The sequence below is a fragment of the Capricornis sumatraensis genome, chromosome 4 (genome assembly GCF_032405125.1).
Source record: "Capricornis sumatraensis isolate serow.1 chromosome 4, serow.2, whole genome shotgun sequence".
Taxonomy (NCBI): domain Eukaryota; kingdom Metazoa; phylum Chordata; class Mammalia; order Artiodactyla; family Bovidae; genus Capricornis; species Capricornis sumatraensis.
In genome coordinates this window covers 56,765,718-56,781,529 of record NC_091072.1, presented here as the reverse complement: position 1 = coordinate 56,781,529, position 15,812 = coordinate 56,765,718, and the positions used below count along the sequence as shown (strand labels likewise).

The following is a 15,812-nucleotide window of genomic DNA, read 5'->3' as shown; positions in this document are numbered from 1 at the left end:
CTTTAGAACAACCTGGGTTTAATCCCACTGGAAAACTCAGACAGCCAGTGTAGAACACTTACCTCAGAGTCAAGCCACCTGGAAAGTCTGGGAGTTGATGTATTTGTTTACTAACTTGTATTAGTCATTAATTCAAGGATGCACACAGGGAGGAATTAATCCCCAGAATGTGTATGCAGGCAGTGCCATACTTCAGCACACAGAGAAAACTCCACAAGGAAAGAAATACAGCAGTTGCCAGGACAGAAAGTAGCTGGGCCACCATGATGTGGTAAGGCCCAATAGTATTTGAATAAGGCATCCAGTAGCATCTGCTATATCCATGAAGCCACCAGCCAATCTAGGGATGGTTATGTTAGTAATTACATTCCATAAAACTGTGTTCTTTTCCATATCCTATCTCCCTGCTTCCCCTACCAGAGGTAACAACTATTATCAGATTATTGTCTATGATTCCCTTGCTTCTTTAATGTTTTTTTGCATTTTTTTTTTTTTTGCATTATATGCAGAGTACATCATGAGAAACGCTGGACTGGAAGAAGCAAAAGCTGGAATCAAGATTGCTGGGAGAAATATCAATAACCTCAGATATGCAGATGACACCACGCTTATGGCAGAAAGTGAAGAGGAGCTAAAAAGCCTCTTGATGAAAGTGAAAGAGGAGAGTGAAAAAGTTGGCTTAAAGCTCAACATTCAAAAAATGAAGATCGTGGCATCTGGTCCCATCACTTCATGGGAAATAGATGGGGAAACAGTGGGAAAAGTGTCAGACTTTATTTTTCTGGGCTCCAAAATCACTGCAGATGGTGACTGCAGCCATGAAATTAAAAGACGCTTATTTCTTGGAAGAAAGGTTATGAGCAACCTAGATAGTATAGTCAAAAGCAGAGACATTACTTTGCCAACAATGGTCCGTCTAGTCAAGGCTATGGTTTTTCCAGTGGTCATGTATGGATGTGAGAGTTGGACTGTGAAGAAGGCTGAGTGCTGAAGAATTGATGCTTTTGAACTGTGGTGTTGGAGAAGACTGTTGAGAGTCCCTTGGACTGCAAGGAGATCCAACCAGTCCATTCTAAAGGAGATCAACCCTGGGATTTCTTTGGAAGGAATGATGCTAAAGCTGAAACTCCAGTACTTTGGCCACCTCATGCAAAGAGTTGACTCACTGGAAAAGACTTTGATGCTGGGAGGGATTGGGGGCAGGAGGAGAAGAGGACGACAGAGGATGAGATGACTGGATGGCATCACTGACTCAATGGACACGAGTCTGAGTGAACTCCGGGAGTTGGTGATGGACAGGGAGGCCTGGCGTGCTGCAATTCATGGGTTCGCAAAGAGTCGGACACGACTGAGCGACTGATCTGATTTTCTTTAAGAGCTTTTTAAAAATGGTACCATAAAATATGTAGTCATCAGTAAATTGCTTATTTTTCCCATTCATTTGTATGCTTCTAATATTCCTTCATATGTTATACACAGCAGCAGCTGGTTATGTTTTACTGTGTACTTGCCCCCTTTACTGTGGTTGCATATCACCATCATGGTGAGCCTGTTACTGATCCTGACAGGTACTGCTTGGGCATGACAAATGGAGAAAAGGTTGAAAGCTACTGCCTCAGCTCTTGCCTTAGTTCCTACCCTCAAGATCTATGTTGCCATAAGTGGTTCTGCAAGCCTGGCTCAAGCGGTAATCATTTTCTAACCATCCTCAAACTCTCTAGAAGTCTGGATGAATACATGGAAAAGATTCTAAGGCCTCTTAAAAACTGAAGAAGGGAAAGTCCTCCATGACCCCAACAGATGTTCTTGTAGGGATAAGAAAAATGACTATTTTTACAGGTCAATATAGGCGAGTCACTGATTTTATTTTAGCATCTGTTTTCAGACATTACTAACTTTCACAAAGGCTATTTTTGACAACAGGAATGCATTATGATTCTGACATCATGCAGGAATCCAGGTTTCTTTGTGTTACAATAATGAGGCAGATGCCCCCGACCACAGCTTAGAACCCCAGGTCCTTGGGAACACCTAGTGGTAAACAATTCTGCAGGTAGTCATCTTCATAATGTTGTTTCAAGGTAGAATTACAACATAAGAAAATTACCATAGCTTCGATCCACTCTGAAAAGAGTGAAATTTGTAGCAAAATATTAATAGCCGTATCTTCTTTTTAGTACAGATGTTAGAGTTGGACCATAAGGAAGGCTGAGCTGAAGAATGATATTTTTGAAATGTGGTGTTGGAGACGACTCTTGAGAATCCCTTGGACTGCAAGGAGATCCAACCAGTCCATCCTAAAGGAAATCAACCCTGAATATTCACTGAAAGGACTGATGCTGATAATGAAGCTTAAGTGCCAATACTCTGGCCACCTGGTGTGCAGAGCTGACTCATTAGAAAAGACCCTGATGCTGAAGAAGACTGAAGGCAAGAAGAGAAGGAGATGTATAACTGCAGTGTGTTGGGTAGTGAAAGCATATTTAAAGGATCAGAAATGATGTGACGTATCTCACATTAGCTATTACTTAATGACGTTTTAAAGACTAGATGAGGACAGTAGAAAAGGAAATTTGAATGTTACCCCCCAAAACAGTAATAATTTTAACACGAGAATATATAGGGAAATACTCTTATTACCTGCTTTATTCCACAGTATTCAGCAATACTGCTGATGAGTTCTGACATTGCCTGAACTTCGTGAGATTTTTTCAAATTCATAAACTCATCAAGTTTCACATTCTCATCTGAACAAAAATAAAACAAAATTAACATACTGCTACTAAAGAAATAAAATGTGATAAGAATCATCAGCTAATGATCATGTTTTCTGTAATTAAATATGAAAATAATACAGAGATCCTATTGTGGTTTCTGTATGATAGATATCTACTAGTTAAGCTATTTTGAATCAAATTTGAATTAATAAAATGAAAAAGACTCATATAACATTATTAAAAATGTTCCTTGAAATATAAAACAACTACAAAGGAAAAGACTGATAACTAGAAAAAAAAAATGTGGAGATTTATAACTAAGTTGTTTGTTTAATATGGCACATAAGAAAATCAATTCATTTAGAATAGATAAGTCTACCAGGGCTCATGATACAAGGTCTAACAAATTGAGAACATGTTGGAAATACAGACATATATGAATAGTACATTACTTCTAAATGCCTAAAAAACATACATACACACACAAACATACCTACCAGTTTTCTGTTTTTGATTTCCATGAAGGGCCACAAGCAATTGATCAAAAGGAGTACATATCCCCAAGTTTTGTACAGAATAACACTTTGCAGCCAGAGCAAACGCTTCCACATTCACCAGCTTTTGGGACGTTTCACAAAATATTTTTGGAAAATCAGTAACTTCTAAAAAAATCAAGACAAAAAGAGAAATGTTGGCAACAAAATAAGCAATTACTAGCTAAATGGTTGGAGATTTAAAAAACAATCAATGAAGAACAAAGATTGTATATTAATTCATATATATGGAATCTAGAAAGATGGCACTGATGAACCTACTTGCCGGGCAGCAATGGAAACACAGACAGAAAACAGACTTGGGGACACAGGGGCAAGGGAAGGAGAAGGTTTGTACTCCCTCACAGAGAGTAGCATGAAAACATATACTTTACCGTATGTAAAACAGATGGCCAGAGAGAATCTGCTGTATGACACAGGAAACTCAAATTGGGGCTCTCTAAAAACCTAAAGGGCTGGGAAGGGGCAATAGGTGGGAAGGAAGGGACATATGCATGTTGCTGTTGTTTAGTCATTCAGTTGTGTCCGACTCTATGCTACCCCATGGACTGCAGCACACCAAGCTTCCCAGTCCTTCACAATCTTCTGGAGCTTGCTCAAACTCATGTCCATTCAGTCGGTGATGCCATTCAAACATCTTGTCCTGTGTCATCTCCTTCTCTTCTTGCCTTCAATTTTCTTCAGCATCAGGGTCTTTTCTAATGAGTCAGCTCTGCATACCAGGTGAACAAAGTATTGGCACTTCAGCTTCATTATCAGCATCAGTCCTTTCAGTGAATATTCAGGGTTGATTTCCTTTAGGATGGACTGGTTGGGTCTCCTTGCAGTCCAAGGGATTCTCAAGAGTCTTCTCCAACATCACATCTCAAAAACATCACTTCTTCAGCTCAGCCTTCCTTATGGTCCAACTCTAACATCTGTACATGACTACTGGAAAAACCATAGCTTTGACTAGACAGACCTTTGCTGCAAAGTAATGTCTCTGATCCTTAACATGCTGTTTAGGTTTGTCACAGCTTTTCTTCCAAGGAGCAAGCGTCTTTTAATTTCATGACTGTAGTCACTGTCCACAGTGATTCTGGAGCCTAGAAAAGTCTCTCGCTGTCTCCATTGTTTCCCAATCTGTTTGCCGTAAGTCATGGGACTGGATGCTATGATCTTCGTTTTTTGAATGTTGAGTTTTAAGCCAGCTTTTTCACTCTCTTCTTTCACCTTCATCATGAGGCTCTTTAGTTTCTCTTTTCTTTCTGCCATAAAGGTGGTGTCATCAAATATGCGAGGTTATTGATATTTCTTCTGCCAATCTTGATCCCAGCTTGTGCTTCATCCAGCCTGGCATTTTGCATGATGTACTCTGCATATAAGTTAAATAAGCACAGTGACAATATGCAGCCTTGACGTACTCCTTTCCCAGTTTTGAACCAGTCTGTTGTTCAAAATCAGGTTCTAACTGTTGCTTCTTGTCCTGCATATAAGTTTCTTAGGAGGTTTCTTAGGAGGCAGGTGGTCTGGTATTTCCATCTATTTAAGAATTTTCCGCAGTTTGTTGAGATCCACACAGTCAAAGGCTTTAGCATAGTCAATGAAGCAGAGGTAGATGTTTTTCTGGAATTATCTTGCTTTTTCTCTAATCCAATGGATGTTGGTAATTTGATCTCTGGTTCCTCTCCCTTTTCTAAATCCAGTTTGGATATCTGGAAGTTCTTAGTTCACATGCTTTTGAACCCTAGTTTACAGGATTTTGAGCATTACTTTGCTAGCATGTGAGATGAGTGCAATTGTGCAGTAATTTGAACATTCCTTGGTGTTGCTCTTTTTTGGGATTAGAATGAAAACTGACCTTTTTCAGTCCTGTGGCCACTGCTGTTTTTTCCAAATTTGCTGGCATATTGAGTGCAGCACTTTAAAGCATCATCTTTTAGGATTTGAAATAACTCAACTGCAATTCCATCACCTCCACTAGCTTTGTTTGTAGTGATGCTTCCTAAGGCCCACTTAACTTTGCACTCCTAGATGTCTGGCTCTAGGTGAGTGATCACACTATTATGTTTATCCTGGTATTAAGATATTTTTCATATAGCTCTTCTGTGTATTGTTGTCATCTCTTCTCAATACCCTCTGCTTCTGTAGGTATATACCATTTCTGTCCTTTATTGAGCCATCTTTGCATGAAATGTTCCCTTGCTGCTGCTGGTCTTTCCCCGTTCTATTGTTCTCCTCTACTTCTTTGCATTGATCACTTAGGACAGCTTTCTTATCTCTCCTTGCTATTCTTTGGAACTCTGCATTCAGATAGATATATCTTTCCCTTTCTCCTTCACCTTTTGCTTCTTGTCTCTTCTCAGCTATTTGTAAGGCCTCCTCAGACAACCATTTTGCTTTTTTGCATTTCTTTTTCTTGAGGATTGTTTTGATCACCACCTCCTGCACAATGTCACGAACCTCTGTCCATAGTTTTTCAGGCACTCTATCTACCAGATCTAATTCCTTGAATCTATTTGCCACTTTCACTGTATAATCATAAGGGATCTGACTTAGTCATACCTGAATGGTCCAGTGGTTTTCCCTACTTTCTTCAATCTAAGTCTGAATTTTGCAATAAGGAGTTCATGATCTGAGCCTCAGTCAGCCCTGGTCTTGTTCTTGCTGACGATATAGAGCTTCTCCATTTATACCTATGGCTAATGCATGTTGATGTATGACAGAAACCAACACAACACTGTAAAGCAATTATCCTTTCATTAAAAATAAATAACTTTTTAAAAACTATAAAAAAATGAAAAACATTGATCTTACAACAAATTACATTTTCATTTTGGTGTGAATTTTGGCAATATCACTAATGGTTCCATTATATTTATTATTTAAACTATTAGCTATTTATTCGTAGCAGCTAGTTTTCTCGTAATACACTATACAAGTACATACTTAGAGTCCACATATAATTTGGTATTTTTGTTGTTGGTCTTTCAAAAACCAAGAAAAGAAAGAAGGAAAGAAAAACATTTAAAATCATGCTAAACTGAAATATGGTCATTAGATTTATGAATGATCCTGGCTGACATACAACCATATATTTAAAGCAGGTCAGTCCATCCAATGCTGTTACACCCTGTCCACACTGCAGGAGGAACAACAGCAATATTTTCAATGGGGAAAGTGAATGTCGCTCAGTCATATCTGATTCCTATGACCCTGTGGACTATACAGTCCATGGAGTTCTCCAGGCCAGAATACTGGAGTTGGTAGCCTTTCCCTTCTTCAGGGGATCTTCCCAAGCCAGAGATTGAACCCAGGTCTCCCGCATTGCAGGCGGATTCTTTACCAGCTGAGCCACAAGGGAAGCCCAAGAATACCGGAGTGGGTAGCCTATCCCTTTCCAGAGGAACTTTCCTACCCAGGAACGAAACCGGGGTCTCCTGCATTGCAGGCAGATTCTTTACCAACTGAACTATTAGGGAAGCCCTTCAATGGTATAAATGTTATTATAAAAAAGTCCCTGCACCTTGATTCACTGGACCATGGTGTGTTTGTATGTGTGTGCATGTGTGTTTGTTCAATAAACTCTCAATATAGTTCTAAAATTAATCAGGTTATGATTATGTGAAAACTGTTTATTTTCTTCCAATGTCAGTTTAAAGCAGACGTTGGCTAAGCTTCAGATAGAAACTACTGATAGCTGCCCAATGCTCACTGATTTAGCAGAGCAAACTACCACTCTTTAAACACCCTGTGTCACTCTCTGTGTGAGGATCATACACCCTGTTGAACTCAGATGTGGCTGCATCTCCCCAAGGTGAATGAACTATGCCATTTTCAGACAGAAGTTTTAAAAATATCAAAAGATTCACTATACTTTCTTTGCCTAGAACTGTAATTGTTAAGACGTGTCAAAATACAACCTCCGTCAACCTGAGTCCCCAAGATATGACAACAAAGACACTGCTGCTAACAAGGAGCATGCAGTCAGCACACACGAAAAAGAAGCATCATTGTTTTCAGTCACTGAGTTTTTAGGTTCATTACTGCAGCGCAATCTTGCCTATTCCAATGAATATATATGGTATAGATCTGTTCTTTATTTGCTCAGTTTCATTTGTCTATAGCCACTTTTAATGCATGTTAATTTATTTATCAAGGTTTTTTCAAAAAAGGCATTCTGATTTGTAGGCAGTAGCTCAAAGAAACTCTTTGGAGGGAGTAGTTCATTTTCAAGTCCATTTACCAAAACAAAAATTTTAATAATCAAAAAATACATCTAGTGGTTAAATAAAATATTTAAAATGTTCACTTTACAAAAGCATGGTGCAATTTAGGGAACAACTTAGGTTCTACCAGACAAACCTCAATATATGCTATGAATTTTTTTTCTAGCATTGATGGTCCTCCAAAGTTACCTATGAAATTATAAAAACCTATTTAAACACGAAAAGCAATGATGCTTCCTGGAAAAAGTTAAAAGCAAGAAAACTGATGAGGGTTTACAGAATGCTAACTAAAAACTACATGTTTAAGACAGTACTGTTTGAAAGTTAACTAAGTTGATAGTATTATTAGCAATATCTACTAAATTAACAAGAAAATTAGCATAGATGTATAACCTCCATTTCTGAATCAATTAAGTAGAAATAAGATTACTACAAGTTTATTTTAAATACATGTTGTATATTATATAAAGTTGTTTGGACATTTTACAAACTGAATTTACTAATGCAGCCAAAAGTAATAAAATCTACATCACAATATTTAGGCATGATACAGTGGGGAAAACTCAGTCAACTATTAACTGAGTCTCAGTTTTAAGGGCAGTCTCAACATCCCTACGTACCAGGGCTACAAATTCTTAGAGTGTGATAGAAATAAGAGCATTAAATCTCAGAGTGCAGAGGGACTATTAAAGTAGTCAGTTATTGGACAAGGTTGCCAACAGAAAGAAATGTGATGTTTCTGTTGGAAAAGTAAACGTTCAAAGCAATTTAACTACTGAATCAATCCTACTGAAAATATATGAAAAAATTCCCATCCAAGTCAAATTAATGCTGTTAATTTGTTTTTAATTATAGGCCTCCTAGTAATTTCAGAAATTTGGAGATCCAAGTTGCAAAGATACTATATTTTTATTAATTTACTTATATAAAAAAGATAGCATTCTGATTCAGTCCTGTTGTTTGAGGCTATACCAGTTTATTCAGATAATCTAGAAATCTGTGAAAAAAACTTTTTGAGTTACAAAAATAAAGCTTTTGTGACTTGTTTTCAAATGATCCAACCTGTAACTTCCATTATTTAAGATGTTTAGAGATTCGGAGAAAGAGAGGTGTTAACGGTCACCTTCACTGCTATTTCTGAAACTTAAGTTCCACTGGGATGGAAATGGTGTCTGCAGTCTGCATAGTGCATTCCCAGATAACTGTACACTGAGTTTGGGTTTGGCAACTAGCAAAACAGAAACCACAGTGTTACTCAACTTATTATTTAATTAAATCTCAATTAGTTAAACTTTGTACCCAGGAAAAGCTTCATTTTTAAATTTGATGCCCGGTGCACCTGCATATTATGTGGCTTGATTACTTTGCCAATATCTCCCTCTACTGGAATTATCTGCTCTGCTTTATTACATGCTTTGTCTTTATCTACTCTTATTTTTCTGTCCACCTACAGAAGTTTCTTATAAGACAGATTAAACACAAGTTTCTTACAAGACAGAAGTTTCTCACAAGACTTGGGCATGAGGGAGCAAAAACAGCAAAGAGACAAGGAAGAAGTTAATTCTATTAAATATGAGATCAGGATATCTCTGAGTACTTTTTTTTACAGCAGAAATCAATGTACAAGGAAAGATAGGTTATACATACACATGTTGGATTATGAAAATCTCAAAGTAGAGAAATAAATAATAATGTTTCAAAGCTAGAAATAAAATAGAAACCATCAATGAATATATAATATTAACATTTAATATAAATAAAATTTCAAAACTAAATGTCTGATATTTTACTAGACTATTACCTAGCACTTTAAGGAGGACAGAGTTAGGATGCACAATTACCTCATCACTATTACCGCTAACATTTATTGTACATATATTGCTGGCTAGGCGCTGTGCCAAACAATTGATATTTAATGGAAAAGACTTATCAGATAGTTATATTGTGCTCCTATCCACACTCACAGAGGAAGAAATCAACACTTAGAGGGGCTACAATTTAGCCAGGTTCCCACAAACATTAAGTAGCAAGGCAAGTGGGCCAAGGCTGTGTTCCCACATTCAATTAACATTCCACAGTGGTGAGTTTGGTGGACAAGAAACAAAATCAGGAAAGACAGCATTTAAAAGAGTTCCAGGCAGATCTGTTAGAATAAGTTAACAAGAGTTCTCTCTGGCAGAGATCAATAATGGTAATATCTTAAGATAGGTTCAAACTCATTTTATCTTCTTAATCATTTCACTGTCCTCACTCCCCCCAACAGCTTCCTCTTTACCACAAGTGATTTCAAGATTAAGAAATTAAAGAGTAATTTCTACATATAAAACAACTGATAAGTCCCTGAAAAGTTAAAGTTTTTATGATGCTGTTGTGGTTTTCTGTTGGTGGAAACTATGCACCCCCACTGTTTCACGCCTAGGTGGAAAGCTATAACACCTTGCACACAGCAGGTACTCAGTAAGTAGGAAATGAATGAATGGATGGATGCAAGCAATTCCTCAGTGCATTTACTACTGTGGCACCACCAGGCACACTGGGAGAAACAAATTCTAAGATTCTGTGGTAGTAGTCATCACTGAGGCCACCGTGAAGACTTCAAGAGTACTGCTGAGCCTGTTGGAAGAGCATAAATCCTCATCTCAGCCCTGATGTTTACAATCGCAAGGGGAGACAAAAGTGATTTAGAACACTTTGAAAGTGAGGTAAGATAAAATGCAGCTATATGCTAAATTCTGACATTTACCTGTGTTATAAGGTTTAGGGCAAAGGTCACGACTGTTATAATCACTCAGCCTGAAAATTTCCTATGGTCCAGCGTTTCAGGAAGATATTAACAGTGCCCTCTTAATAACAATAGAAATGTTACGGACTCACTGCTACATAATGACCTACAGATGTCTCCAATTCAAAAGGCCCCAAACTGAAATGAACCTTCTTATGCTCACCCAAACTTTCCCTCCTCCTATTTCCTCTCCTGTTTAACACTGGCATCAGTCACCCAGTGCTGACGTTAAAAATCTTTACATCATGTTCAATGCTCCTTGTTCCTTCAATAAACATATCCAGTCACCCATTAACCCTAATGGAACAATGTCCTGCATTTGGAACTGCCCCCTTTTAACTTGCCCATCACTGCCATGGTTCAGACTCTTAACACCACCACTGTTATCAAAATAGTAATTTTTTTTTTTTTTTACTTAGCAATAAAACTTCCAAAGTACAATGCTCAATAAGCATTGGTTGAGATGAATTTTACATGTTTCCTAAAATGGAAACTTAAAGTCGATGCAAGTTTAATTACACATTTGAAAGCATTTTCCCAAGAGTTGACTTTAGGCTTCAATCTTTTATACTTGTTTACCAGACTTCAATCAAAAGTTAAAGCTGTCTTGCTGAAGTATGAAAATTAAACATGGGGTATATTAAATTTTATGAATGCTTAAATATACCCATAACCCTATAATCTATGTAAGGCAGAAACAGAATATATACTGTGGCCTTTTAAAATAAATCAATATATGTTACTCAATTATGTGCTAGGAAACTTGTTACAAAAGCTCCAGCATAATTTATGGCTGCATATGAAATGAAAAAAATGTTATCTCAAGACTAAATTATGCTCTTAGAAAGAATGATATAATTAACAAGAAATTGATATGCATATCCTTATTGTGCCAACATTACATCACAATAAATGTATAAAGTATATGGAACAATTTCAAAAGCATTTTTACATTTAATTAAGTTGTTTATACAACTAGGAAAATCAGTTTTTAATATTTCTTAGAGTAAATACACAGTATTTAATAGACCTTTTTCATAGTTTTAATTTGAAGGAAATAAAAACAGCATACAAAACAACAGCAGTTTAGGAAACTGATTTGGTATTATATAAAAAATAAACTTGCTAAAAAATAAACAATTCTGGGATACCTACTACGTGCAAAGTAATAACTGAACCGGATAAAGCTAATTTGTTAATGACTGGTGATTCATATATGGTATGTAGTGTCTTATTTACAAAGCACGGGGGCAACAAAGGTGCAGTGTGGATTCCAGAGAGCTCAGTAACTCTCAGTTACAATTCTTTCAAGATGTCACATGGGATGCGCTTACTCAGGCCTTCCTCTTGTCTTTTCCTCTGATACCATCTTCCCTCAGATATTTTCATGGTTCTCTCTCTTCCTTCCTTCAAGTCTTTGTTCAAATGTCACCATTTCAGTGAAAACTTCTCTGACAACCCTATTTAAAGCTGCAACTTCTCTCAGCTCTCATTCCTCACTGATCTTCATCAGTATTTTATCGCACTTATCATCATTTGACATAGCGATATGCCAGAGGACACAAATCTTTGTTCACTGCTGTGTCTTGAGGAAACCTAGAATGATCTCCTATCATAGAGGACACTCAATGACTACAATGGGTACATGAATAAGCAAGAACTAGGTCTGAATTCTGGTTCTCAGACTGTCTCTCCCTCTATGGCCATGAGTAATCTATTTATCTGTTATAAGACTTGATACCTGCATCTATAAAATGGGGGCAAATATCTACTTTACAATATCTTAAGGAACACATGCATGCATACGCACATACGTGTGTGTGTGCTCAGGGACTCAGTCCCTGTGTGGCCCCATGAGCCCTGCCTGGCCCTCCTGTCCATGGGATTTTCCCAGCAAGAAAATGGAGGTTGCTATTTCCTCCTCCAGGTTATCTTCCCAACCCTGAGATCAAACCCATGTCTCCTGCATTAGCAGGCAAATTCTCCACCACTGAGCCATCAGGGAATCATAAGCATGTGTACAAATATGAGAATATTCACAAATACACATACACTTGGAGAAGGAAACGGCAACCCACTCCAGTATTCTCACCTACAGAATCCCATGGACAGAGGAGCCTGGCAGGTTACAGTCCATGGGATTGTAAGAGTCAGACACAACTTAGCGACTAAACCACCAAACCAGACATATACTTACATGTATATATGTATTTATGTACATATACATTCATCCAAAAAATCCTAGAATACAGTAGGCAACTCCCAAACCACTACATCCAAATTAAGTAACTGAGCCTCCTGACATTACACTTGGGACTTTGTTAGAAAAACATGGGATAGAAAATACTCAAACATTAGGCCCAGAGTACCATATAGGCTACTAGAGAAGAACTTGAAACAATGACCAATACAGTTTCTAAACACAAGGCCTGCTGGGAAAAAGGAAGTTTGGATTCTAGAAGTTGGATGCAAGTCCTTAGTCATTAGAATGAAAACATACGTAGAGACAGGTAAGCTGCAATTTGAGACACAAGTCTAAGAGCTGGCACTGGGTTTTGTAGTATAAGTAGGATGAAAGCAAGAACTTCTCAGTACATGGCGGCCCATGGTCAGCAGTGGGCACCATGTCCTAAAATCAGCTTGAAAGCTCAAGAGAGAATATTATTACCAATGATACTTTTCACTGATTTTGATATGAAATTTGGTAGCTAGGTTATAATCCTCACCATGCCTTAGAGACCTAATATAGAGGTCAAGTCTGGTTTACTATAATGCTCTAATTTGCTTTATCAGAAGTCTCTCTTTTCAGAAAATAACCAAAATCAAGAGACAGATGATGAGATTCTACAACTTCAAACTCCATTTAAAATTAGAAGCACCGAGGGATAAATTAAATGTTTGTAAATATTTTCTGAAAAATAAATTCAATTTAAAAAATCAAATATGATTTTGTTAGTAAAATACAAAATAAATTCTAGATTCTAAAACTTTAAAAACTGCTTGATCATTGTAAAGAATGCTTTAAAAGTGAACCCTTACTGCAGTGAGTGCTAAAATCAATCTCTTGGTTCTTCTCTTGTTTCTACCACAGACATCTCATTTCCTATTTCAGTTGTTGTTTTCTGAACACCACTGTAAGCTCCACTGCCCCACAATACCTCAAGGACGGCAGTATCTTAGTAATTAACATTGCTATTGATCTCTTACTGAGAAGACCAATATTTCCTTTCTATACACACATTGACTTGGGCCTAGACTTCCAGGCTTTCAAGAATTAAAAAAAGACTTTCCAGTTTGTTTATTATTGAGGCAGGAAAAATAAAGGACTTTTTTTCCCAAGTAAACAGTAATTGTAAATATAATTAAATTGCTACTAAGAAATTTTGAGAGAGTAAAAAGTCACAGTTCTCCCTTAAAATTGTACTCTTCTCTATTGTGTATTTCATTAACTTGAGTTTAATTTTATCTGCTATTCTTATTCTAAATTCCATTACCTCCATTTCAACATTAGCACAAAATAAATGGGTGTCTATTCTACTATTTCTTAACTGAATACAGTTGTAATCATTTGCCCAGCAAAAAGAACATGCAAAAGGAATTTGCTTTAAATATACACTTTCTCTATCTAGTTCCTACCATAACTCCAGCAGATCTTGCTCTTTACTTAATTCTTGTAAATGATGTGTATAATTCATAAAAAAAAAAGATCAATTTTATTCTTTAGGGGCCATTATTCAAGGCGGCTGCAGAAAAGAGAACAAGCAAAAAAGAAATGCCCACCTAACTTTACATTTACATTCACCATTCTGATTTTAATCATCAAGTAAGAGGAAGAATTCGGTTTCAGTAATTGTCATTGGTGTTGCCTAAAGATACTGGTCAGATATTCTGAAGTTACATCTGAAATACTGTTCCCCTCACATGGGAAGTTTCAGAACTTGATAAAGGTTAAAGAGAATTCTAGAAATATACATCATAATAAGGAACAAAAAGTGACAAGAAAAAAAAAATGAGTACAAATACTGGTCTAAATCAAGATGAAGTCACAAAGTTTTATAATACTAAAAACGCTTTCAACCAGTGGTCCCTATCCTGAGGTCTAAGAGCTACAGAAGCTTACGAATCACCTAAAGCCGTCTGTAAAGTGTCACGTCCATTTGTGAGCATATATGTCTTTTTCCGAAGGAAGAAGTACTTAGCATTCATGTGAATTAGCCTTTTAATGGGATCTGTGACCTAAGAGATTACGAATCACTATATTTTACTGTTTACTCACCTTTTACTTTGCCCAGTGTTAATACTATAGCAGACAATTCAACTAAGTACTTTTCCTCTGGCTTCTTGAGATCATTTTAAATATTTAAAACAACCTAGAATTCTTCTTTTAGTCACTGATAGAGCTATTAATTCTTAATACAAATTTCACAGTTTTAAAATTAACCCAACTCTGAAAAGATAATCCCTTTCTTTCCAGTATTTCTGGTATTAAACAGATCTTCTCTTATTGTTGATGGTCTAAGTTACTAGTCGTGAGTTTTTTAGATAATACCCATCTAACAAAAAAACATAAATAATATGAGCTACCAAAACATACAGGTTAGTCTGTTTCGTTTGACAAAATATATGTTAATCACACTGCTGCTGCTGCTGCTAAGTTGCTTCAGTTGTGTCCGATTCTGTGACTAAATAGTTTTAATTTGCACAATCTAAATTTCAATTTCTAATGAAGGTAAGAGTCTGAACTGAACTGAACTGAACTGAACTGAATCAAGGTAAAGTAGATATCTTTTTGTGTAATTCCAGAGATAGCCTAAATGACACATACAACCACCTAATCCAGAAGAATGAAGCACATATTTTCTTTTTGACTAAAAATATAAATTAAAAAAAAATTCACACACTAGGTGAACACGAAGAAAGAAAGGAAGATTTAAAAAAAAAAGCAGAAATAGAAATAAATTACACTGTTAAAGTTTGTGAGGTTAAAAACGACCCTCCCAATAGATAGTAACAAAATCATACTTCCAAATATCTTTTTTTCATATATTGGAGTATTAAGGTGATTTACATTATTAAATCTGTCTTTGGTAGAAAATATTATAAAGTATTAAGGGTATGAAAAGTTTATAAATGGAGCTTTGTAGACAAAAGGATAGATTCACTGTATTTAGATAACATCTTCATAGTCAACAGAGTAGTCACTTAAGAATAATTTTTGAGAAATACCTGTTGACAAAGATAGAGCCATGTGTGGTGAAATTCTGCATAAACTGTAAAAATATTGTCATTTTTTAAATTAAAAAATAATTGTCATGGAAGATTACTTCAACTGTCATTAAAATAACATAAAAATTCCTAAGAAACACACAGAAAAGAATAAAACAACAAATGAGAAACAGCTTGACATGTGAGGGGCCTGGAGGGGAAGGGAAGAATTAGAATTTTATTGTGGAGAATTATAAAATTAACCTGTGAAACAATACAAAAACTCAAATACTTAGAGCAGGATGCTTAATATTTCAAATATAACAATGTTGAAAAATTTTATTTA

The 15,812-nt window shown here is 36.4% G+C and overlaps 1 protein-coding gene across 1 annotated transcript in view; it reads right to left on the bottom strand.

Moving 5' to 3' along the window:
• METTL25 (methyltransferase like 25) overlaps positions 1-15,812 on the bottom strand; it is a 115,668-nt gene that overhangs the window by 81,090 nt on the left and 18,766 nt on the right. Inside the window, exons 3-4 of the mRNA XM_068971754.1 lie at positions 3,215-3,376; positions 2,641-2,747 (exon numbers count right to left, since the gene is read on the bottom strand). Coding sequence (XP_068827855.1) covers positions 2,641-2,747; positions 3,215-3,376 — 269 coding nt within the window. The remainder of the gene's footprint in view (positions 1-2,640; positions 2,748-3,214; positions 3,377-15,812) is intronic.